Source organism: Microtus pennsylvanicus, chromosome 10 (assembly GCF_037038515.1).
Source record: "Microtus pennsylvanicus isolate mMicPen1 chromosome 10, mMicPen1.hap1, whole genome shotgun sequence".
Taxonomy (NCBI): Eukaryota; Metazoa; Chordata; class Mammalia; order Rodentia; family Cricetidae; genus Microtus; species Microtus pennsylvanicus.
Window position 1 is genome coordinate 37,923,253 of NC_134588.1, and position 27,543 is coordinate 37,950,795.

Consider the following 27,543-nt stretch of genomic DNA (forward strand, 5'->3'; position numbering starts at 1 on the left):
TGGAAAGAATATTGGATGTCTGGTTTTTCTTCCCAAGTATTTAAGTATCATCTCAAAGACCAATAATGTTTAAGCCAGAAAGTGATATCATCTGATTTTCAGCTCATATCCCTGGCAAAAGAAAGTTAGATTTACACAGGGATTAAAAGGAGAATTTCGAGATGTGTCGGTACACACCTTTAATCTGGGGGGGGGGGGGGATGGCAGTCATATCTCTGGTTGGGGTTCTGCCTGGCATAAATAGTAAGCTTCAGGCCAGCAGGAGCTAAAGAAACCTCAGTTAGAATTAATGCAAAAGTCCTTCTCAAATAATGTGATTTAAACGAGAGCTTTTCTTTCTTACTACTTTATTCCAATCTAAGGCTAAGTAAAAAAAGGGTAGTAACAATTATTATTAAATTGATTGAAGTAATAGAATTTTTTTTTTGAAAGATGCCTGAGAGTTTCTACCATGCATCTTTTGGAGGACTGAGTAGGAACAGAAAGTTAGCAGACTGATACACTGCGGTCTGCTGACTAAAATGTAAGATGCTAATTTAAGGAAACGGTGGATCTTAAATTGTGGTAGAGACAGTGAGGTGAAACGGGTGAAAGAGGAATGCAGAAAAAGGAAATCTGACAACACCTTCAGATCTATAAAAGGTAAAATGAGGTATGAAGAGTACCTACTGTAAGATTTGCAAGCTAAAAAAGAGTTAATAGTAGTGCCACTTACTGAAGAATTTAAAAAAAAGGAGAACTTGGTGGGAGGGAAGGAGTGAAGGAAAAGTGTTTATATTTGTTTTGCAGTGCCTATAACTTATGTTCATGGAGAAGAGATAGCTAATATTGTTAGTGTCACGTGACAAAGCTCTCTAACTGAAGACGAAAATTTGGAAATTATTAGCATATAGATTTAAAACTACAGGTGGCACATTGTTTATAAGCTGAATGACTATTATCATAAACTTAAATGAGGGGCTAGAGTGATGGCTCATCAGTTAAAAGCACCATCTGCTCTTCCATTCCCAGCACCCACATGGCAGCTCACAACTGTCTTTACCTCCAGTTCCAGGAGATCTGACAGCCTCACACATATATGTAGGCACATTAACGCACATTAAGTAAGCAAATAAATAAATAAATAAGCAAATAAACAGAGAAATGAATAAATAAAAAGATTGAAGAAAAGTGGGGAAAAGGAAACTTGAATGAAATAACAAGCATAACTCAATCTCACATGATTATATTAAATAAACACACTGAAGGCCATTTATTTAAGAATTCTGAATAATACACCAACAATTTAAGGCTAGAAGGCCGGGCACTGTGACATCATCTTTAATCCCAGCAGTTAAGAAGGAGAATCTCCAAAAGTTCAAAGACAGCCTGGTTTACCAAGTGTGTTTTATAGCTAAGGTTACACAGTAACCTCAAAAACATAAAATAATAAAATATTTAAGCTAGAGAATTTGAATATGATTAGTGATGCATTTTAAAAAAGGTAAAAGGCAAATGACTTAATTAGGCTATGAAAAGGAGAAACCAGTGGGGTTATGGCTTTATCTAAGATATATTTCTCGATGCACTAGAAAACACATAAACATAAGCTACTTTCCAAACTTTCTTAAAGATCTGAAATTTTTAAAAAATTCTAAGATGATAAACATCTAAGGATTTTTTCTGTTAAAATATTACAAATATTTGACAAATACAAGTTTAAAAAATTAAATTGCTCAGAAATGTAATTCCATCCTTTATGTCCCTAATCTAAGTAGAGACTAAGTATTTCATTCCACATTTCCAAATGCTCCAAATCCCATCTAAAGGAACAATACAATTCTATACTGCCCTCATCTACTCATCTATGTTTGGGGTATTCATGCTTTTTTCCCAGCTTTAAAAAATAGCAAATGAACATGTCAAATATTAAACAATATCCCTCAAGTTGGGAAATATCATTTAACAAATATTTCTATTGAACAAAAGTACTCACAAAAATATTAGAACAAATAAAGATTCCAACCTACAAACACCCAGTGAAACTGGTTCTTAAGGTCAATGTAGTACTGAAATCTAAATTTCTTTCAGAATGGTGGGTAAGAGCTATGAGCATATGGATACAAAATATTAATGATGCCAAGTGTAATAAAGCATAGCTATAGTACTGGTACTAAGAAAGCTAATGCAGAGTATCAAGCATGAAGCAAGACTTTATCTCAAATCAGTAATAACCAAGAGAGTAAAACGCAAGGCATGATGGTGTATGCTTGTAATGCCAGCACTTGAGACAAAAGGATTAAGAGTTCAAGCTCTAAACTGGCTTTTTGGAGGGATACCTTGCACAAATAAATAAATAAATAAGCAAATTTATTTATTTTGGAGGGGGGTGTGTGTGAAGAGGGCCTTGGTCCTGCCTCAAAGTGGTATGTCAGACTTTTTGACTAAACATGGGAAATCTTACCCTCTATAAGGAGTGGATGGGGGATGGGGTAGGGAAAAAATGGGAGGAGAGAGTGAGAACTGGAATTGGTATGTAAAATAAGAAGAGATTGTTTTAAAAAAAATTTTTTAAAAAAAGAGTTCAAGATCAACATCAGCTATATACTGAGTTTAATACTAGTCTAGGCTACAGAATACCTTGCACTTAAAAGAGAGAGAGAAAGGGAGGGGAGGAGGGAGTGAAGGAGGGAAGTAGGGATATAGAGAGAAACAGAGACCAAAAGGAATAAATGAAAGAAGAAATCTCAAATGTATGGGCAGGGCAGTATCTAAGATATTATATTTAGATTAGACTTAATTCCTTCTATTAGTTAAACCTTCAGTGTACTTGGGAAGAAAAAGAAGCAGAGGATATTAAGAGTTGAAATTTTCAGAACCTGATATTTCACATATGACTATCATGTTTAATAGAACACAACCCTCTTCTTTTCATAATTAACCTGTTGCTCTGAAGAAAAAAAAAAACTACCCTGGATAAGAACAAGATGGCTCAACAGAACAACCTAAGTTCGATCCTCAGAACTCACACAGTAAAAATAGCCTAAATTGTCCTTTGATTTATATATGCGTTCTGTGGAATGCACAGTATGCACACATACATACTCACAAACATACTGTTAAAAAAAAATGACAAAGGCAATCTAAGAGAAAAAACGGTCTATTTTAGCCTACAGTTCCAAAGAGGTACATACAAGCTCATTATGGTGGGGAAGACACGGCAGGCATGGAGGAGAAAACAGGAGGTCAGTTGGTCACATTGCATCCACATTTAGTGGGTACACAATGAACATCAAGTGGGGCCAAGATATCAAGCCTCAGGGCCAAGCCCCCAAGGTGCCTTTCTTCAACTCTTGAAGATTCTACAACATGCCCAAATATCATCGCAAGCTGAGAAACAAGTATTCAGATACGTGAGACTAATAGGATATTTCACATTCAAAGATCAATATCCTTAACTTCCATTTCTACACAAATCACACTTAGGTAATGTAACATTACATTATCAGCAACTTCCTTCTACTCCTTTTTTGTCTAGAGAAACTATGACTTTATATTAATTCACAGAATAAAAAACTAGATAAGAATTCTTACAGTTTTGTTTGTTTTACCTCTTTTGCAAACCCTAAATCTCTTATGTGACCTTCATGAGATTGACAAACCACAACTTCACATCCTTTCCTTCCCAAGATGCTACACAGCTGCTTTAGCTGCTTCTATAGTATACCTCTACTTTCATGGACACTATTCTTTGGACCCAGAGTCATCTGTCACTCCTACTTACTTTTTCTTCTTCCTAAAAAGTGCTCTTAAGTTTAATTCTAGCAAGGATAACATAGAAATAGTTATGAATATACTATTGTTTTTACGTGGGTCAGAAAAATTGTTTTAGGTACCAAGAAGAGATGGGTGCTAAAATAACTTCAATAGTACCCTTGCTCACCAACTATTTTAAAAACTGACTGTGGAAATTCTAAGTGCTCATCAACACATGCTGAATTTCTGTAGGAAAAAAGAATCCACATTTGCATAAAATATCATGAATCTGGGCTGGCGAGATGGCTCACCATTTAAAGGCTAGGCTCACAACCAAAAACATGAATCTAAAAGAATTGCTGAGTAAAGAAATACATGTGAATGGCCTTAGAAACAAATCTTAACCAAAAAAAAAAAATCATCTTAAAAATGTTCTTTAACTCTTCAACTAAAACAAATAACTCAAACTAATGTATCATGGCATAAGTTTACATGATACTACTATACACTGTCCCATAACTTATTTCATTGATGGTTTCTGTGATGGATGATCTCAAATTACCTAAGAGATAAGCTTCCAGTTATATCTGAGAGACTATAATAATTATGTTAGTCTCTGGAAATATCTGTAAGGGATTATCTAAATTACAGTAACAAAGGTAAGAAGACCCACCCTGAATGTAAGTGACACCATTTCAGGCACTAGGATCCCAAACTACATGAAAAAGAGAAAGCTAATCTGGAACACTGTACACCTCCCTCTGCTTCCTGACCAAGGATGCAATGTGACCATCTTCTTCAAGGTCCAGCCACAGAAATTTCTGATAATAAACTGCACCCCTTCCTTAAGTTACTTTTGCTCAAGATAGGACAGTAAATAATATTAAAAATATAGACTTCAGAGATTCTGTAAACTATTCATTTTAACTTTTCTGTTTTTCTGCTAAGAATATAAAGACTAATGGTGCTGGCAAAGTTTAATGAGAATTTTGTGTATAGTACCACAGTTTAAGACCAGCTTAAAGAATACTGGTGATTAATTTGAAGAAAAATGGCCTTTCAGTAGTATATTTTAAGTAAAACAATGATTTCTCCAGATGACCACACATCAAATACATTCAATTTTATGAACATCTAGAAAAAAATCAAAACTTTGTATTTTTACCTGGTCTAGGTACAGGCTGGGCTGCAGGAGTTTGAGTCTTACGGGCAGATGCACCTTCCTTTAAAAGATAAAAATTGATGCATGATATCAAAGTTCATTTACATAACAAACATTTTTAAGAGATCTGCTATTGCTCTCCCATTTAGTCAGTCATTTGGCCAAGGCCTATTAAGTTTAAAGAATAAAATATTTAAGAGGTTAAGATTGCTGTGTGTAATAGAACAGCTAGAGAACAGCTTATAATACAGTGAGTTCTAGGCCATTCTGAGCTACATGAGACCCTGTCTCAAAAAGATCCCTGACCCTTAAAAAAAAGTACCACTGTCACAATCAGAATTGCTCTTGAAGCCATGACTTGTCTTCCATGATGAACTAGACCCTAAAATCATGAGGAAAAATAAACAAGTAAGCAAAAGTCCTACTTACTTTATGCTTTTTAGCACGTTATACTAATGAAGGTATTTAGTGGAAATTTACATTGGTACCAAGTAATATTCTTAATTATTTGCTTAATTGTGAAAAACATTAACATTTTCAGAAACAGTGTTATTTGCCTGCTTTTTGTAACTTCTGAGATTTATTTTTAATGAAGTGCTGGGAATCAAGTTTAAGGGCATGTATACATCTATGACTAAAACACATTCTAGTCTACCTATTCTAAGTCTACTCAAGTATTTTTCCTCTGTAAGTGCAAAAATGGATAAACAACACCTAATCTTGTTATATAATGAGATATAATGACACTTCTTGGTAGATCTTTAAAGCAGGTAACTAGTTCACATAATTAAATGTTTGTACAATGAGCAATCCTTGATTAATGAAGTAATCATTCTCTGGTCAGAAGAAATAAGTCCCATTCCTTTGTGACAAAAAGAAACGCATTCTAAACTAGGTCAACAAAACTCCTTTCCTAGGATTACTTCTCACAAATAAGAGCTAGCTGATAAGAACTCTAACCATAAGGCTGAACTGCAAGGTATGCCTACAATAGGAATAGTAATACTATACCCTTTGACTCAAGAAGATAACTTACTGGCATACAAGACAGAAATAAGTATAAATAAAAACCTATGAAAAGAATACAATTCCCATTGTTAATTAGCATTCAAATTCTACTTTTCCTCTAATAATTCTTCATAACATAAATCATTAAATTCCTTCATCTCTTTACACTATACACATCATTTAGCCTCAATTCATTGAATCAGATTTTTGTGAGTTGCAAAAGAAAGATTTGTCTATATTGTCTTTTATCAGTTTATGCAAATTTTAAGTTGTATAGTTTTGGTTAATCTGAATCCAAAAATAGTTATACAGTGTGATGCATCGGTACTTTATGAACAAGACAAAACTAGGAAGATCCTTATTGTGTCATTAATTTACAGCCATTTCCAGGACTCCCTACCAAATGCCCACTTAAAAAAGCATTTTATACTTGGATCTCTGATGCTCTGAAGTTGCGTAAACGACATAACACAATTCTACCACTCTCTACTGTGAAGATGAAAAGGTGAAATATTTTCAAAGGTATATAGTTGTGTGTTTGGCATGAATGAAAAAGAATAGCAATTTGGCAGTGACAAACTGTTAACTGGAGAGGAAACTCGCTTTCTCCTTTTTTTCATGGTGGGGGGGGGGATCTAGCATTACAGCTGCATTAAAACATGACATATTTTGGGAAAGTTAGAACGCCTCAATTATATAGAAGAAAACAGTGACAGAGCTGCATTTCCAAGAAATAAGACAAGTTTTGTTTGTTTGTGTGTCAAGGTTTGTTGTTTACCAGTAACTCTTGCTTATTTTATTTTACTGAATGAAATAATCTAAGATCCTATGGCAATGGAAAATGAGTATCTGCTACTTAAACAAGTAGGCAAAGTATTTCCCGGATGTGGTTGGTAGTACAGATCTGTCATGCTAGTAACTGAGAAAGAAAGGACAGGAAGATTCCAGAAGCTCACCAGCTACTCTAAAATTACAGTAATTACATTCCACAGTGCTTTAGATGACAAAAATCAACATTGTGCTTGTATGTTAACAGTAAAAAGGCTGAAAAATAAGTGAAAAAAATCTACTAATAATACTATTAAAATAATGATGTTTAGGAATGAACTTTAGCCCAGGTAGATAGCCTTGGGTCAATAAAATTTATAATATATTCCCAAAATGACTAAATAAAAATATGCCTCCATTTCTGGACTTTTAGAATTACTATGTTAGGATTTGCATACTACTACCTGAAATCACCTACATATTCAATAATTGCTATTAAACTCCCAATTTTGCAGGAATAGAACAACCTATCCTAAAATTCACATAAAATCATAAATAACTTCAAATAACTAATCTTAAAAGAAAGATACAAGTTATAAAACTCAACTTCCAATTTTCAATACTTACTACAAAACTATAGTAACTCATAAAATGGGAAAAAGTTTTTTCCAAGTCATTTATCTGATTAAAAATTAACAAAGAATCCTTTCATCTTATAACAAATGATAAAAAAAAAGAACCAATTCAAAAAAGGTGTAGACCTTAAAGAGAAAATTCTCTAGAGAATATTTACAAATAATAAGCATATGAAAATATGTAAAAAAAAACACCACTAGTCTTTTGAGAAGTGAGGTATCTTATTTCTCATTAGGATAGTTACTGGCAAACAATAAAAGGAAAAAATGACACTAAAAAATACCAAGTACAGGAGCTAGAGAAATGGCTCAGTCATTAAGAACACATAGTACTTTTGTGGAGGATCTGAATTCAGTACATAGCACCCATGTTAGGCAGCTCACAATTCTAGCTGCCAGAAAAATCTCACACTTCTATGGGCACCTTTATTCACATTTACATAACCCAAACATACATAGATAGGCACACACACAGAATTTCTAAAAGAAAACTTAAAAAGATAAGCTCAACACCAATTTTAAAAAACAGAACTCTCAATGCAAGGTTGGCATGAATGTAAAACAAGTATGACAGTGGTTGAAGACATTAAACAAAGAATAACCACCTATACCAGTAATTCTAGCCATGGGTACCTACCAAAAAATACTAAAGACTGGTATTTGAATAAATAGATATGTGTGCATTTTTGTTTGTAGCAATAGTATTCAAACAGAAGGCAGAGTGAGAACAACCCAACAGCAACTCTAACATATGAATGGGTAAACACAATATGAGGTACACAACTTCTTTTACTCAACTGTAATAAAGAAAATAAGACTCAAACACAATATAATGCTGATGAGCACTGAAAATACAATGCTAAATAAATTAAGTAAAACACAGAAAAACAAATATTTAATGTTTTCACATATGAGGTATCCAGATTACTCAAGTTTGGAGACAAAAGGCAGATTAGTCATTATTAGGATCTAAGGGCAAGAAGGAATGGCAGACTTATTGAGCAATATGTATACACTTTTCTTTTTCTGAAATGAAAAATTCAAGATTAGTGACAGTTGCACATTTTAAATGTAGAGATAGTATCACTGAATTGTAAACTTAGAAATGGATAAAACAGTGTATGTCATGCATATTTTATGATTAAAAGAAAGAATAAACATAAATTATGTTTAAGTTACTAAGAACAAAATGGCAGAATTTAAGTATACTCAATGACAGTAGACTTGGGAAAAGTCAGGGAGACAGCTGATAAACAATAGTGAGGGCTGTAGTCACAAAGGAGACCATAGGAAAGCTGAATAATCAAGGAAATAAAAGGTCAACCAGCAAAAATGAGATATGTCCACTCAGCTTGGGGTGTGGGAGAAGATAAGATTCTTCTACACACTAGCCAGGTGGCTCTGCTTAAAGAAACCAAAAGTCAGTTCTATGCCTGGAACATTAGCAGGTTTGGTGTGAAAGTGATGCCTGGTCACCAGGGAGAAAGAAATTTACTCTGACAATCTCCATACCTCAGAGAGCCGTGACCAGTTACCTCCTTGAAAAGGTAATATCTGAGAAAATGCTCCTCTTGGAGTAACAAATACAAATTAAAGAGCCTGGGCATACCCAACTACAATCCCTGAGTAAGTTACATACTAACACACAGAAAACATAGCATGGCAAAGAGCTTGGAGGTGCACAATGGCCTTGATTTCTCTGGCAAGAGGTATAATAATAACAGAGACTGAGAGCCCTGAGCCACAAGTCAGGAGGCAGCTCAGGGTGGCAACAAACATTCTTGGGACTGAAAGTTTTAGAAGGCTGGTTCATGGGACACTCCCCAGTGCCTCACTCTTCCCAAGCAGTATTTCCAAATTAGAAAACACTGAGAAAGTCCTCCAATAATAGATTTGCCTCTCCCACACAAGAGCAAACTCAGGAGACTGCTCTGCTTTAGGTGTTAGCCACAAAAGGTATACAAATTTCAGAGCATTCTGCAACAAATGAAAACCAGTTAGACCTACAGACTGCAAAGCCAAAGGTGGTCAGTAGAGTCATTTTCAAGAATGAGAAAAGTCACTAAAGTGATTGTAGCACTGTTTATTAAGCAATAGTCTAACATTCTGATTACAGTACAAATGCAGAATTTAAAGAGTCACCAATTTTCAATAACAATCCCTTCTACTGACAATATCCTCTACTAGAAAACTGAAAAAGAAAATGCTCCAATACAATACACTCTACTAACCTTTATTCTAAAAACAGTCTAGAGGTCTTTATTTCTCATCTTGTGTTAACTGTGCTCATGGGTTTCTTTAGTAGGGTCAGTTTTTAAATCTCCTTTTTGTCTCTCCTTCTTCCCAATATTCACCTATCTTCTTGTTTCTCCTTTTATTTAGCCCTTCCTTCTCCTCCCCCCTCCTTTCCTGTACCTTCATAATATTTAATTCATAGCTTACTCTATATTATTCCCCATTCTCACTGATAACATCAACATTAATCAACCTATTAATAAGATGTATTTCTGGAAAGTGAGGACATGGCTCAATGAATAGAGAAATTGCTACATGAACAATGAGGAAAACTAGTGCCTGAATCCCCAGACCCTACAGAAAGACAGGTGAAGGTACAGATTCCATCTGTAATCCCAACAATCCTTTGGCAAGATGGAAGAATTTCCAGAAACTCAAACTGACTAGCTCTTCTGATACGCAAACACTTAAAAACATGTACTTCTGACCAGTTCAGTCACTGTTCTTGCTGTTACACTGATGTTTTATCCTGGGTGGTTCTAGCGAAGCTTACTAAGACTCACTAATAATGTGACAACAAATATTCACCACGATGCCTATATAAAGCAAAACAAACACACATATTATAAAATAGCAGGGTAACACTCTTCAATTACTTAATTAGAAGACTCTAAATAGGTAAAATGCTGAAAAGTTACTTTGAAAGTTTATTTCTAAAAATTACAAATGACTACAAAGGGAATATAACCAAGCAGATGAATAAAGTAAGGAAATCAATCAAGACTTGAAGAATAAAATAAGCAACCTAGATGAGGAAATCAGCAAAGAAACTGGTATTTTGGAAGAGAAAACAAAACTCAAAAAGAAATATTAAAAATGAAAAAATCCAATGAGCAAAGAACATACAGAACAAAATATCAGGGATGAAAGAAAACAGTTGGAATACTACATTTAAATAGTAATAAACCAAGAATGAGCACAACATCCAAGAACTACGGGAAATGAACAAGACACACTCTAAGAATCCATAGGTCAGTAGAGGTTGAGATATAATAAAGAAAAGAAATACATTTAAGCACAAAGGCGCTGAGTAGAATTCCAAATTGACATAACAACAGAACCTCCTCCGATAAACCATATAACCAAGATGTTAAAACCACAAATGAAAAGCACCATCTCATTTTAAAGAGTACAGATAAATACATCAGAATAAAATAAGATCTCTCAGCATAAACTTTTAAAAAAAACACTAAATAAATTTTTAAAGGTTTTTATTTCTTTTCATGTATCTGAGTGTCTAGATATCATGCATATATGAGCAGTGCATTCATGCATAGCAGCTAAAAAGACCAGAAGAATATGTTGTGTATAATGGGAACCAAACTGGGACCATCAAAGAGCAGCAAGTACTTTCAATGACTGAGTCATTGCTCTAGATCTAAAAAACAGTATTTTAAGCTCTATAGTTGGGAGTAGTTGTTGTGGATTTTCTTTATGTGTGTATGGATGTTTTGCCTGCATGTATACCCGTGTACCATGTGCATGAAGGAGAACAAGGAAGCCAGGAGAGCATCAGATTTGTTTGGAACTGGAGTTACACTGAGTTGTTAGCTGCTATGTGAGCATTGGTATTATATGAAAGTATTCTGCAGAAGCAGCAAATGCTTAGCCACTGAGCCATTTCTCCAGCACCTTCAGCAGCTATTCTGTTTTGTTTTTTAATTGATGGATAAAATAAGTTGTTTGAAAACAAATCCAAACCAAGACACTATATGACCAAGCTGGCACTTTAGTATATACATAAGAGAAATATAAGCAAGAAGAGAAAAGAGAATCATGAGAATACAAAAAAGAAAAAATTTTGAGACCGAAAGATGAACAAAGAAGGGCTAAACATGGATCAATTGTGTCCAATTCAGCAAAACCATAAAAGAAACATGGAAAATATCACCCAAGAATCAGTAAGTCTATCTCAATACGAGACATAAATATAAACGGCTTAAAACTCTCAAAAGACAGAGATTAGCTAAATGGATCAAAAAAGGCAGCCCAACTATTTGTTGTCTGCAAGAAACAAAGCACATTGGCAAACACTGAGTCAAAATATAAAAGTCAATATACAAAGGGAAATCATGAAAAAAAGAGTATCACAACAAGAAAAGACGAGAGGGAGGGAGGAGGGGGGAAAGGAGGCAACACATAAACTGATTTGAAATCACACTGTTAAAATAGGCCAAGCTACACTTTATCTCATCTACAACATCTGAATAAAAGCGAAAATGAGACTATAGAAAGGGAGGGAAAGGCCTAAATTTCATATGCTCTACATGGGGCGGAGCAATCCTACAACTTGAGAGAGACAAATCAGGAAGAATAGTTCAAGGCCATCCTGAATTACAGGAGACTGAAAACACCAACCAACAAATACAAAGATGATGAGAGTGTGCATGTATGTAACTGAAATTAGAATGTAATTACATCCCTTTTTACTTCTAAGCAGTCCCATAACCCCTTCCTTGCTTTTTCAAATTCATGTCCTCTTTTTTTCATTAATTGTTATTAAATACATATATGTACATACTTATTTTAAAAGAATAAATCTGACTATAAACTTTATGACATAAACTCTTTGAGGGTTGTCTGCTTATCCAATTTCCCTTTTTCTCATGAGTGCTAGATGTATTCACTGGTGACAAACATGAATTACATTTCTTCCTGAAGTGTGCAATCCATACAGAGGTAATAGCAATAGTTACAAAATTTTGTTAGCTGTTGGGAAGACTATGCAAATACATATGAAAAGTAAGCTTGCCAGGCAGTGGTGGTACACGCCTTTAATCCCAGCACTTGGGAGACAGAGGCAGGCGGATCTCTGTGAGTTAGAGGCCAGTCTGTTCTATAAGAGCTAGTTCCAGGACAGGCTCCAAAGTTACAGAGAAACTTCCTCGAAGGAAAAAAAAAATTAAAAGAAAGCTCATGCAACACCAGACAAAAAAGAATAACTTCTTTAAATTTGTGAGTTTTTCCATTTTCTTACTGTTCTTTTTAAAGAACAAGTTTTACTTCTCGGTATGGGGTTCTGTGAAATAGCCTTATAATATTGTTTACTTGTCTTTGGGGGGGTGGAGGGTGAGTTCTAGACAGGGTTTCTGTGTAGTTTTGCAGTTCTTGAATTTGCTCTGTAGACCAGGCTAGGTATTTGTCTGTTTTATGTATGTCGATTTGAGAGGGTTTCTGCTACCATAAATACAAAATGTTTTTTAATAGTATTTTAATCTCAACAACAAAAGACCTGACACAACCCCTATCAAAATCTACTTAAAACTAAAAGTAATTTGGGAATATAGCACTCATTATAGTTATGCAAAATTGGAATATACAATGCTGTCAGTAACGTTAGAAAATTTTTACTAGCTGGGCAGTGGTGGCGCACACCTTTAATCCCAGCACTGGAGACAGAGGCAGGCGGATCTCTGTGAGTTAGGGGCCACCCTCATCTACAAAATGAGTTCCAAGGCAGTCAGGACTGTCACACAGAGAAACCCTGTCTCAAAAAATCAAAAAGGAAAATGAAAAAAATTTACCACTTTACTTCATCATTTGTAATTTTTGATGCCTAAAAGAAAAACTGGTTTAACAGTGAATGAATCACAACAAGGAATATATATACACTTATATATTATTTAATATTTAAGATAGAGAAATTGTGATAATAATCTTCCAAAGACTCAATCACTAAGCATAATTCTAAATTGTTCGCTACTACAGAACCATTTATATTGTATGGTATATACTTCTCTAGTTAATAGCAAAATAAGGACAGCTACTATGGTAAATTTTGTGGGTCAGTTGGAATGGGTAAGTACCACCTGAGATATATAAGAGGGTTTCTACATCAGATTAATACTTGAATTGTTACTCTGAGTAAAGCCAATTGCACTGTATCCCCCAATGGAAGTGAGAATCATCTACCATTAAAGAGTAAAAAAGGAAAATAAATTTCATTGTGTCTTCAAACCAAAAATCATTTGCCTGCCTTCACATCCTACTGTAAATTATACGTAGTTCTTAGATCTATGAATTTGAACTGGAACAGTGTTAATTATTCCGTAGGGGTCTAGTGTGGAAGCAGGTGCTGGACTTTTGAGGTCCTCATGAATGCGAGTACCTGTATGAGTGCATGAATGTTTGAGTGTGTGCATGCACAGATAGGTGGGACATGTAACCTAATGAAGAATAGGGAATAAGGACATGTACCTAATGAAGGATTTAAAAAGTCTTTAGAGAGAGAAAGAAAGTAATAGGTGAGACAAGAAGACATGTATGTGTGTCTGTGTGTACATACATAGATAGGTGGAACATGTACCTAACTGAAGGATATGAAAAATCTTGGGGGTGGGAGGGAAGGGTGAGGCAAGAAGGAGATAGAACTAATCAAGGAGATGAAAAAACCTTTATAATGAAAACTTTAAGACACTGAAGAATCAGGCAGTGGTGGCAAACGCCTTCAATCCTAACAGAGGCAAGTGACTCTCTAAATTCAAGGCCAGCCTAGTATACAGAATGAATTCCAGAGAAACCCTGTCTTGAAAACAAAATTTAAAAAAAGATTTCCCACATTCATGGAGCAGCAGAACACTGAGATAGATCTCACACACTCTCTCACACCCACACACACCCTCTGCCAGTATGTGTAATGCTACCCGGTGAATATCCTAATACTCTAAAGGAGCCTCGTTAGCGCAGTAGGTAGCGCGTCAGTCTCAAATATAATTTTCAAACAAAAAGGAGACCAATATAGGCTGGAGAGATGGCTCAGCAGTTAAGAGCACTGTCTGCTTTTTAAAAGTACTTGGGTCGATTCCCAGCATCCACATGGCAGCTCACAACTGTCTATAACTCCAAGGGATCTGACACCCTCATATACTCAAACATGCAGGTAAAACATGGTGAAAATTATACCTGTTTAAAAAAAAATATAGCACTTAAAAAAAAGTATTTCGTTCTTGTCATGAGCTGAAATAAATTTCAAGTATAGGGGTCATGTAAAGCACAAACAAAAAGGAGACCAATATAGGCAAGAGTGGACTTAAGTCTCCCGTTTTCTCTTATTCAACAGCAGTAGCTCAGTGTTCTACTGCCATTCTGGTTAAACTTTTTCAATATTAGTATTGTTGAAATTACTGAACTCATACATAACAATAAACAGATAATTCCCAAAGTTACTGCTAATTTTTACCATATAAATCACCCAGAACCAACTATATGGTAAAGATTTGCATATTTCATAGACATGAGAAATTAGGAAGCATTACAAACCCCTTCCTTAAATTTCAGTTCCTTAAGGATTATTATAGACATGCCTAAAAAATTCTGACAGAGAGAGAGAGAAACATGTGGACAGTTTGAACCACAATACCCGAAGTAATCGACACCTTTTTTCCACATAAGGCCTGTGTTATGAAAATAAAAACAGATCTTTGTAAGCAACACTTACATGCCACTTATAGCTATAAAACTTGGCAAAGCAACTGTCAGTTTGCTAAGTTTGACAAAGAAACCTGCCACAATTATTTGAGTTGGTTTAAACACAGAATTCAGTTTTATTTTAAAAAAAAATCAGACTAAAAGAAGTTGTACAAGGTCTCCTGTCACAGATTTTTACCATTTCTCTTGCCTGAGAAGCTAAAGTTGTTGGAAGACATCAGTAATGGAAATTTTACTTCATAGCTGCTCTATCTATCTAGACTTTAAGCTGTTAATAAATCTAAAGAAACAAAAGTAGCTGGGTGGTGTTGGCGCACGCCTTTAATCCCAGCATTCAGGAGGCAGAGGCAGATGGATCTCTGTGAGTTTGAGGTCAGCCTAGTCTACAAGAGCTAGTTCCAGGACAGGCACCAAAAACTAGGGAAACCCTGTCTCGAAAATTTAAAAAAAAAAAAAGGTAAAAATAGTTTGATTTAAATTCTTGCTATCTGTATACTATGCCTCATGCAGAGGAACCTCTAATTGTCATTCTTAGAAATCTTCTTGTCATATAAACACTTGTTATATAGCAATCGACAGAAAAAACATCTCACTGGTGGGCAGTTCAGGTTTCAACCCAACATAGAAAGGAACCATTTTTTGAGTTATCCATGAAGCCCTCAATAATTGAGAGCCATAATAAATCTAGTTCAATATCAAAAAGGCCATCTTAGAAGTTGTGTATCTGCCAGTTGTCTTGGGATGATTATTACACATTGTATAAAATGTCTCACTGTACCACACGAATATGTATAATGGCTGTGAATTAAAAATAAAAAAACACTGCAGAAGATGCAGAGCAGAAGTTGAGAACTTATCTAGCACCGCCCAGCTTTCAGTATTACCAAAAGATAGATGTAAAATATATTAACAATAACTGGCAAAATAATTACACTGTCCTGCCCTCGAGAAGGTAGGGCATTTTTTCTGTCATCATTATATTCCCTATAGTTAATAAGCTGTGTCATAATGTATATGTTAGCATTTAGTAGCTTATTCATAAACATTTATTGAAAAAAAGTAAAAATACATTCAGTATTCTATTAATGATTCCTGGGGTACTATGTCAATATTGGAGGGGAAAGTTTCACAATTTCTCAAGCAGCCACACAGTATAAAATTTAAGAATAAATTATAGAAATTCAGTTTGAAATTTTTAAATAATCATGTTTCAAAATTCTAATCTAACCCTCTTTCCCATCAGTAACTAGCTGGTGTTTAGGTTAATTATTTCACAACTCTAAGTACCAGTTCCTCACTTGTAAAATAGATATTACAATAATAAAATGATCATAAGGGAAGATCATTTACATACCAGCTCAGGTACTGATCACTCAACAGTAATTGTACAGTTCCCAAATCTCATGCAAGCCCTACTATTAGGAATCACTGATAATAAGAAGTCCACTTTTGCCAGCCGTGATGACACACGTCTTTAATTCCATCACTCAGGAGGCAGAGGCAGGCAGATCTCTGTGAGTTTGGGACCAGCTTTGGTCTACAGAGTGAGTTCCAGGACAGCCAGGGCTGTTACACAGAGAAAGCCTGTCTCAAAAAATAAAACAACAACAAAACAAACAAGCAAAATACCAGTCCATTTCTACTTTGGAGAACTCATTTAAGCAGATTCAATAAACATCATTTCCTTAAGTGTGTGGCTAATTAAGCAAGCAGGGGTGGGGGTGGGACACACGGACCCCAACAAGCAGTGAACACTATAGTATGTATGGAGTGTTAAGAACCAAATGCTAAGAAACTCGACTTTCAGTCCTCCTCTCACAATGTAACTAAGGAAGGCCAAAGTTCTAAACTTTAAGTTTCTCCTTTTATAGTTATTTTTTTTCTTCCTCCAGTTTTATTTTTTTAATTTTTCTAGGAGATGTAAGACACAAACTAAATTTGTGTCATAGGGCACAACTAAATCAACAAAGCACAATGTAAGTAAAACATGAAGACAAAAACTTAAAGCTTTTAAAGTACAATTTTTATTCACCTGAAATATTTCTCACTGTGTGAAAAATAAATGAAGTCTGCATACCCAAAATATACAGCAAAGCTCTAAAACTATAAATTTCTAGTAGTTAGTGTCTCTAGAATATCAGAGGGAAATGTTAATTATGACCATTAAAAACAAATAACAAAAATACCTGTCAAAGATGGCCAAGCGCCCAGGTGCCTAGATAACTTTACCTGAGAAGGATTTCAGTTTCTGATGTTTATAAAACCTGTTTGATGGCATTTTACTGAACCACATTTAAAAGTATTAAACATTATTAGAAGCATTGGACTCCAGGTCATAACTATACTTGTTTACACATACATGCATAATGTATAAGTATGTGCGATATTTATTATACAAAAAGTAGAGTTCTAAAATGTTCTCTACCTTAGGATTTTAGCCAAATGCAATCATGTAGACCTCACCAATTAAAAAAAATCTAGGCATGTATGTTATATCTACTTTATCATTTTCTAATTCTATGATACATGTAATTTTTAAGTAAAAAAAATATAACATTGAAAACAAGAAAGTGATTTAAAACTAACTTCACTACTTTCAAGAACCCTAAAAACTGCAGAGAGCAAAAGGGTAGACTTATCATAATCATTCATACCATAATCAATAAAGTAATCCAAGGCAACTGATTTAGATAAGCTCTAGAAAATGGGGACAGGAAATCCTAAATTACAAATAAAAGATGTTTTAACTAGACTAGAAAATCAGAACAATTTAGACAAAATAAGAGCAGGAATGTACTCAAAGAGTTAATTTACACCAACTTGCATGTGAAAGCTTTTGTTACTTCTGCTCTACAAAAGCTTAACAAACATGAAAGCCACCATCGAACACAGAAAATATTAGAAAGCTTTGCATAAGTTTAAAGATTTTAAAAACCATAACCTCCATTTCATAATCATACTCACTCATCACTGTATTTGTTCTGAATAAATATAATACAACACATAGAAGCAAGATTTCTAAGCTTTTCCCTACCTTAGGCTTTTAGTCAAAATGAATGCAAACAATCACGTGGGACTCAGCCAAGCAGTGACGTTAAATTCTGCTCTGTCAGAGAGAGCATCTGTCAAGCCCACATTTAAACTGCTGCCTGCCTGTGCAGCAGCTGAAGAACCGTGGATTTCATATTACAGACTAAAAACCCCAGTAAAACTGCTCAAAAAAAAAAAATCCTTCCTGCAGCTGCCAGGCAACGACGACGGAAGAGAGGCAAAGCCTTTTTTTTTTTTCCCCAATGCAACTGAAACACAAAACCCCAGCTCTGCTGCTTTACATTGCAGCTCAGCACTACTACTAGAAATATGGATACTGAGAAGAGAATACAGCACCGCATTGTCCAGCCGGAGAATACAGCAGATGTAAAGAGCGTCAATGCATCAACTGTCGGGAAGAGTCAACAGTGCACCAAATAGAACGGACAACTACAGCCCTTTTGTTTAAAGAAAGAGAGAAAATAAAACACAGGGAAAATCTCTGAAGACTAGGGCACATATGAACAAGAAGGGTAACTTGAAGACACGCCGACAGATGGACACTTTGGATACTGTGAAAAGCAATCACAGGAGGCAGACTGTTGGGGGATGTGCGCATGTTCGATAGCATCGTTTTGGGGGGTTTTTTGTTTTTTTTTTTTTCCTTTGGCTGAAGTGATGGCGTGCCAAAAGTATTTTCAGTGGGCATAATCCTCTCCACCTAAATGGCCTGACCAAGAAAGAAAGGTATGTCGCTGTCTTGTGTACATTGTGTATTAAAAATGTGTTATGATTTTATAGTCCTGCGGGCACTAATACTTGATAAACAAGTTCATGCAGTTCACTGCCCTTGAAACTATGAAAGGGTCTCTAAATACAAGATTTTAAAATTTGTCTTTTCTAAAAGACAAGCTGTCATTGTTTTATTCAACTAAACATGTAGCTGGGAGTAATTCTGTACGATTACAAACATTAAAGAAAAAACAAATAGTAATTAGATATACTAAAAAGATTCTCTGAGAAATTAAACTAGGAAAAAAATCTGTAGCCCTTTTTTTAAAAAAAAAAGCCAGCAATTCTCTAGCAAATTAGGTCAAATTGATTCCTTGTCTAATAAATTAAAGCACATTTTAAAAAGTGGCTTTCAAAAGATAGTGCAGGAAAATTATACTAAATAACATCTAATATGATCTTAATTTCATAGGGTCTTTTTGGGGAAATCCTTTCAAAACAAAATCTTAACAGCTCATAGTAATATCTTTGCTCTAATATCTAGTTCCTCAGAGACGACAAACACAGTCAAGAGTATATCAGCAAATTTTAGGTATTATTGAACTACAAAAGGATATTACAAGTTAAAACATGAGCATCAGATTACATATGGCAGTGAGTTTATGAAAAGCATAATACCATCAAGGAGTCAGTCACACATTATTACAGTATCAATGAATACAACTTTAAACAAAGAAATATCAAATAGTTGCTCTAAGTACATTAGTGAAGTAGGGAGCTTTTAAGTAACAAACTGATTCCAAATAATCGAGTATAAGACTGTTCCTAAAGATAATTTTTAAAGTGAAATTAAAAATCTAGCATAAAATAGTTTGATATGAAAATATTCATTAATAATATAAGATCAAAATAATATCAATAATGGGCTTATGAGCTTTATTCACATGTAACAAAAATCTATCTATTGCCTCTACATGTGTCTACAAGAAAGAGATAAACTATCCTGGGGACAATCATCAACACCAGAAGATCAACTAACTCAATTTTACAAACCTATCGTACTTTGATTTTTCCCCTCACTTTCATAAAACTTACTAACAATAAAAAAAAAAAGCAAATAATTTTAAGATCTGTGGAAGCACCACGTTGTAAAATTAAGACTGAATGTGTATCAAACCTTGTTGTATATAAACATCAATTCTCAATCATTAGTATCTATCTGTATTCTAACAGATTAAAATTAGAAACTATTAAATGAAAGTTTTAAAAATCTAGCCTTTCCTAGTATCTTTATTAGAAATTAAGTTAATAGACTAAAATAAATGTTTCAAGACAAAAGTATACAAGTTTTTCTACCAAAGCATCACTTAAATCTGTCTCTGTTTCAAAAAAAAACTAATATAATTATACCAACTTTTAAAGTTGATATGGGGGTTACATTTAATAGTAACATCCTTATTAATTTTAATCCATAAAATACAAAATCACACTGAAGGTATTATAATCAAAACAAAAAAGAAAGGATCTACTTTTAAAAAAATGTAAGACATGGCAAAATACTTCAGTCTCTATCCTGTTCTCATTTTCTAAACTAAAATACAACAGACATTATAATCTGAGAATAATTTTATCGTTTAACAAAAGAAACAGTTACAGCAATTTTACTTTCTTTTTAATAGCACACACTTGCAGATATATACGTATATATCCCCATTCTGGGAAACTTTAGCAAAGAATGTTAAGGCTAGATGCATGAGTTTCATTTATAAATGGGAGGGTATCAAATAGGTATATTTGTAAAGGGATTCTAAGCCTTCCTAGATTAATACTTATAAACATGTAATACTCATGAAATGTGAATTAAGATGTACCTCCATCTTATAAAGTTATATTAAAACCAATTTATGAATGAATGCAAAGCTACAATAAAAATAATTAGCTGCTTTCTAGAACACTAAAATACTTTGAAATATCACTTTAAGTACACTTTTCTTGAAAACAATGTAACTTACTATAATAGTTAATACTTCATTATCTTAGGTTCATTTAAAAATCTGACCTTGAATTTATTCCTTTTTGAACTGTAAGTCTGCACTTTTAAAGTATCTGAATGATTGGATCTAAACCATGTTTTAAGCAATTTTATATCACAGAAGGCTGATAAGTATGTATTTATAACACCTGAAACAAACCAAATGAACTTTCCAAAGTTACTTCTTTTTAAATTTATACACATAAGTCTTCAATATTCATTAGACTCATAAGGTGGGTGTGTATCATTAGTGGCTACCAAATAATATAATTTTCCAATAAATCCTTTAACAGTTTTCAGCTTTAAATATAATTTATAAATACAGGCAGGAAAATTTGTTTCTAAATTGGGCCATGAAGCTCTATAATTTTCAACTCATGTCATATAGGAACCATGTTTCCACAGGATGAAAACAGCTTTCATCTTTATACAATACTGTAAGATTTAATCCATGTAAATAAACTAAAATCGAACTAGAAATTTTTTTTAAAAAAAATCACTGTTCGTTCATATATATAAATAAATACATTTTTAGTTTTGAGAAATACCTTATTCAATAAAAGCACCATTCAATTTCAGAAACAAGATCAAACCTTAGTGCCTGGTACACATTAGAAATTTGTTCAAAATCCCACCTACTTGCTCCTCCTAGTGGCTGCTACTAGAATAGTATTTCATTCATAACCACAAACACTTTAAGCAGTAAGGTATGTGTAAGTTTTGTGCTACAATTAGTCAATTTCTTGAGGACTTGCATGTAAATTATATTACTTGTTAAACGTATTTGTGTCAGTGTTAAACCAATCTGCCATCAACAATAAGTCGATCATTATGATAAGCTAAATAAGAACATGCATTTACACATATAAGTTAAAATAAGTGGCTAAGTTAAAATTTTATTTGCTTGAAGAAATTATTACAGTGAACTATTGAAATAAAATCACTTCTTGAGCAAACGAATTTAATTTAACACTGCAAGTCCCAAAATTAATGATTAAATAAATGACTTCTACTTCTAAGTTTGGTTTAAAAAAAAATAAACTGGAAAAATAAAGGCTAAATATTTGTCTCCATTCCTCCAAACAGCTTTTATTGAAATTCAAACTACTTCTATGACCCCACTTCATCTAGAAGCATCTAAGAATAGGAAAAAAGAAAAAACAAAATACAATTAACAAATACAATACAAATAAGTTTATGCTTTGCTGAAAAGCCTCTTGCAAAAACCAGTTTTTCATTATGTGGCATCATTCATTTCTTTTATCCAGCTTGTAACTTTTTAAAGATCAAGGAATGAATGTGCTATGCTACTATAAAGACATAAAAAATAAACTAATTTCTGATTGCTGCAGAGATTTGTTTTAACAAAACCTAATTCAAGAATATTTTAAGATATAATTTGTACAAAATAGGGTTTAAAGCAGTTGAAGATAGTAGTGGCCACTGCCTATATTTTGCTAAAATACAGTCCAAAAAAAAAACTGTGTAAAAATGTATGTCCTTTGCCAAAATCATAAACAAATAAGACTGATCTCCTGGATACTTCCTATTTGAGGTGGATGGTGAAAATTAGTAAAATATTTATATATTAATCAGTTATTACTTTCTAATCTCACACTGAATTTACTGGACCCTGAAAATTAATTTTGACAGGTGTATGTTCTCACTGAGTTTCAACAGTGGGGGCCAGTGGAAATGCGCCAGGCAGTGTACTGTGACTAACTGAACTCTGCCACAATCAAACCTGCACCGTCTGTCCCAAAACCAATACATGACCATTTTCCAAAAAAGGACACTGACTGTGCAACCATATCATCATGGCATGTCAAATCAATTTTAATTAATGTCAATAAACTTTCCATCTGTTCTGAAGGCCTTCTTACTGAGCCTTTGTAAGAAATCTAAACATTTTTTTTCTTTCTACATGATACAACTTTAAAAATCTTTACCTTAAGTCAAAAGAACAGGTGACCAGAGTTACTGAGATCATCAAATGAGTACAATAAAATTAATTTATCACTTACCTTTCAAGTGATCATTGTGTTACAAGAATATTTTAAAAGAAATAAACCTTGATTATTTCATTTTGTCAAAAGGAAACAAATTATATGCTTTCTTCTGGCTTATCCTATTTTTCACAACTTAAAAACGTCCTTTTATTAGCAATCAGAGTCCTTTCAAGTTAGTTTGTAAGATTTTGCATTTTGTAAACCATTATGCTTCATCTTTACAGAATGACTTCAAGGGACACACAACTAAACCAGAAAATGATGACCAAAGAACAGGACTGATTCAGGAAGAAAAAAAAAAACCCAAGAGTATTTCTGGCCTCATACATCTTACCGGATATTTCCAACATGCTTCAGTGGAGGAGAAGACACTGCTGCTTTGCAAAGATGACCTGGAATGCTAAAAGGTCTCTGTTCCGGACCCACCTTATGGGTGTACTTTCCCTGGTGTTTCTTTTTGCTATGTTTTTGTTTTTCAACCATCATGACTGGCTACCAGGTAGAGCTGGATTCAAAGAAAACCCTGTGACATACACTTTCCGAGGATTTCGTTCTACAAAAAGTGACACAAATCACAGCTCTCTTCGGAACATATGGAAAGAAACAGTTCCTCAGACTCTGAGGCCTCAGACAGCAACTAACTCCAATAACACAGATCTATCACCACAAGGAGTTACAGGACTAGAGAACACACTCAGTGCCAATGGAAGTAATTATAATGAAAAGGGTACTGGACATCCAAACTCTTATCATTTCAAATATATTATCAATGAGCCTGAAAAATGCCAAGAGAAAAGTCCATTTTTAATATTATTAATAGCTGCAGAACCTGGACAAATAGAAGCAAGAAGAGCTATCCGGCAAACGTGGGGCAATGAAAGTTTGGCACCTGGCATCCAAATCACACGGATTTTTTTGTTGGGCATAAGTATTAAGCTAAATGGCTACCTTCAACATGCAATTCTAGAAGAAAGCAGACAATATCATGATATAATTCAACAGGAATACTTAGATACATACTATAATCTGACGATTAAAACACTAATGGGTATGAACTGGGTTGCAACATACTGTCCACATATTCCATATGTTATGAAAACAGACAGTGACATGTTTGTCAACACTGAGTATTTAATACACAAGTTACTAAAGCCAGAACTGCCTCCTAGACATAACTACTTTACTGGGTATCTAATGAGAGGATACGCACCTAACAGAAACAAAGACAGCAAGTGGTACATGCCACCAGACCTTTATCCAAGTGAGCGTTACCCTGTATTCTGTTCAGGAACTGGTTATGTTTTTTCTGGGGATCTAGCAGAAAAGATATTTAAGGTTTCTTTAGGCATCCGTCGTTTGCACTTGGAAGATGTGTATGTAGGGATCTGTCTTGCCAAGTTGAGAATTGATCCTGTGCCCCCTCCCAATGAGTTCGTGTTCAATCACTGGCGAGTTTCTTACTCAAGCTGTAAATACAGCCACCTAATTACCTCTCATCAGTTCCAGCCTAGTGAACTGATAAAATACTGGAACCATTTACAACAAAATAAGCACAACGCCTGTGCCAACGCAGCAAAGGAAAAAGCAGGCAGGTATCGGCACCGTAAAGTACACTAAAAGACTATTTTTGTTCAAGTGTGCAATTTGTAAATATTGCTTAAAGCATGTATAGTTAAAAACTTGATACATACATAGAACAAGTTTTAGTTCAGCTCATCATGTAAGGGAATTCAAAACTATTTTTTTAATTTCTGAAGAAGCTAATTCATGAAATTACAACATTATGACAAAAAGGTATCCCAAAAGAGTCTACTTTAAAAAAAAACTGTTTAAAGAAAAGGATTCTCTGTATTAACATGCAATAAGCATGCATACATAAAGGGTTTAAGTCTTATATTAGGGATCAATACAGTGTATCTGCATACATTTTCCACATAAATCATAATTTAAGAAATGAAGATAGTCAAAAGAGTTCTAGGTTTACTTTGAATTTCATCATATAATCTAATGTACAAGGGAACTTTGTAACTGTGCAAAGAACACATTTTCTGACCTGACTTTAGAGTTCTAACTTTATACCACACACAATAAGACTTAGTTAAGTTATGCCATAAACTCAGTTATATTCAGGCATTTGAGCAATGCAATTCTCATTCAAGCATTTACTTTTAAAAATAATTGATAAGTGTTTTATAATTTCTTTTATTAATTCTCATATATACTGGGGAAATTATTTTGACATGTGATAAATGTGAAAAATTAATGTGTCTCAGGCTCAAGTTTTTAAAATGAATTATTAAAGGTTTCAAAATAGATAAATTTTGTTTTCTCATTAGTATTAAGGGCCAACCCAGTATTTCAATGAATTTTGCATTGGGACAAAATATTGCACTCATGGAGAATGCTTAACTACAACTATACCTTACGTCACGTATGTCTGTGAAATAAAATCATGTTCCTCTAAGTGAAGCAAAAGTACTAACAAAAAAAGCACAATGATGAAGTGTTGTTGAAAAATTAAGAAAAAAAGGAATACAGGTAGAAATTTCAGTCAATATATTTTTAAGATGTATGTCTGCCAAACAGCAACATATGAGTAAAGTTTTATTTCCTGAGGGCAGATGTACAGAATCCAACACTTAAATCGTTTTGTGAAACTTACTTATTTCTCTCAATGTCAAGTTTACAAACCTAAGTTTCTAATTTGGTAAATGACAAATATCTGCATCACCAACTAAAAACCATTTAGGAAGAGATGGGGAGAAGCTACAAATGTTTGGTGACTGTTTGTTTGCTTTTGGAATGGACAACATATTCAATGCACTTTTATCAAGGTACTATTACTTTTTAAAAGGTAAGCACCAAAACCTTGAACTGAATGTTCTAGAAATGTTCTCATATTTTGTTTGGCCCCATCATGAATTTTAACATCAATAAACACAGCCCCACTAACTTAAAAATAGTGTTTTTATTGTATGTAAATTTATCAATTTTACCCACTAACTTAAGTGTATTATTATATGTAAATTTATCAATTTTAATTAAGTCAGAATGTTCCTGACCAGAATTCTAACAATTTTATCACAGAACCTATTATGAAAGGATAAATTGCCAGAAGTACAAAAATGTAGTTTGTAATACACTGAGTCCATAAATTTATCCCCCCTTCTAAATAAGAAGCATTAAGGACTCTATTCCACATCAAATGTTTCTGAACAATCAGCTATGAAACATCCTCCAGCTTTTGCTTAATGATTATTTTTCACTTAATTACTCAATATAATTGCAGAGTTACCAGTATTACTACAAAAAAGACATAAAAAAAATCACAGCAGTGATGAGAGACAGAGGGACTATCAGCGTAAACTAATTCCCTCTGATTTATGCCACAGAAGAAATGGGGGAGAATGTATGTTTGTGAGCACTAAGGTACAGGTTTGTAACAGGAATAGAACCAACACCCTGAAGATATTTGAAAATATAATAGTATAGTATTATTGGGTTTAAAACACTGACTTCTGAAAAACAAAATCCTTAAAAATATTTAAGTACTTATTCTTAGGTATCAATTTAAAACCATTTCTATATTTCTCATGATTGACTTGAAAGATAATGATAATGATGATCTGAGACCCCAAAGGGGATTAAACCAAAGTAAAAAATCAGTATAAAGGTGGTGGCGCACGCCTTTAATCCCAGCACTCAGGAGGCAGGTGCAGATGGATCTCTTTGAGTTCAAGGCCAGCCTGGTCCACAAGAGCTAGTTCCAGGATAGGCTCCAAAGCTACAGAGAAACCCTATCTCGGAAAAAAAAAAAAACAAAACTGTATGTTTTGCTTTTAGTAACACATGGAAAATGATGCAGGAGGAATGAGAATTCAAGGCAAAACTAGATGAAATTGTGAAATCCTGACTAAGAAGACAACCAAAACTTATTTTAAAATAAAAATTCTATTATTAATTTATTTTCACATTTCATTTCCAACAGCATAAATGTTAACTTTATAGGCCAAATAAGCCGCTATATGAAAGTCTCATCAGTTGTTAATAGTATCTACTTTACCTCAGTACTATGAAAATTTTTGAATATGAGAAAGAAATGTTTGAAAATGACTACATGGATTTGATCAAAGGAAAGATTACAGAGTGAACTGGGTACCACTACACTCAAAGTGCTAACAGATATTTCAAAAGGAAAATGCAAGTTTCAATATTTATAACTCTAGTTTAAAATAAAATTAGAATAATTCTTTAATGACTAAATAGTTCGCATTTTACTTAATCTCTTTCATGTATTATAATATGCAAAAGTACACACATCCTCGTTGGAACTTTATTAATTTCTAGTTCCAGAAAAGTCTGCAATAATAATACCAATAATAGTATCACACACTATTCACTGATCGTGGAAGCAGTGTACATGGTACTGTGTTAAAGTACTGTACATTACTTCATACAATACTTGTAACACTAAAAGAAAAGGCTCTTGTGGGAGGTGATATATATAAAATAACAATACTAGTAAAAGGCTTCCATCTCAGAGATTATGGTCTTATCCATTATGCTGTTCTGCTACATGTTTTACTTATGACAGAAGCTAACAGGTCTACAAACCCAAGCAAAATTGGCTTATTCCACTATTTGCCATTCTCTACTTATTCTCTTTGGCCATGCCCACAGATTTCACAGGCACTTTTCTCTTGCTAGCAT

The 27,543-nt window shown here is 33.9% G+C and overlaps 2 protein-coding genes across 2 annotated transcripts in view; one reads left to right on the forward strand and one right to left on the reverse strand.

Moving 5' to 3' along the window:
* Cdc73 (cell division cycle 73) overlaps positions 1-27,543 on the reverse strand; it is a 114,823-nt gene that overhangs the window by 34,163 nt on the left and 53,117 nt on the right. The window contains exon 11 of the mRNA XM_075988163.1: positions 4,901-4,958. Within this exon, the coding sequence (XP_075844278.1) occupies positions 4,901-4,958 (58 nt within the window). The remainder of the gene's footprint in view (positions 1-4,900; positions 4,959-27,543) is intronic.
* On the forward strand, positions 18,121-24,617 carry B3galt2 (beta-1,3-galactosyltransferase 2). The gene is made up of 2 exons (XM_075988164.1): positions 18,121-18,807; positions 23,058-24,617. Exon 2 carries the CDS (start codon positions 23,182-23,184, stop codon positions 24,448-24,450), a length of 1,269 nt encoding a protein of 422 aa, XP_075844279.1. The 5' UTR covers positions 18,121-18,807; positions 23,058-23,181; the 3' UTR covers positions 24,451-24,617.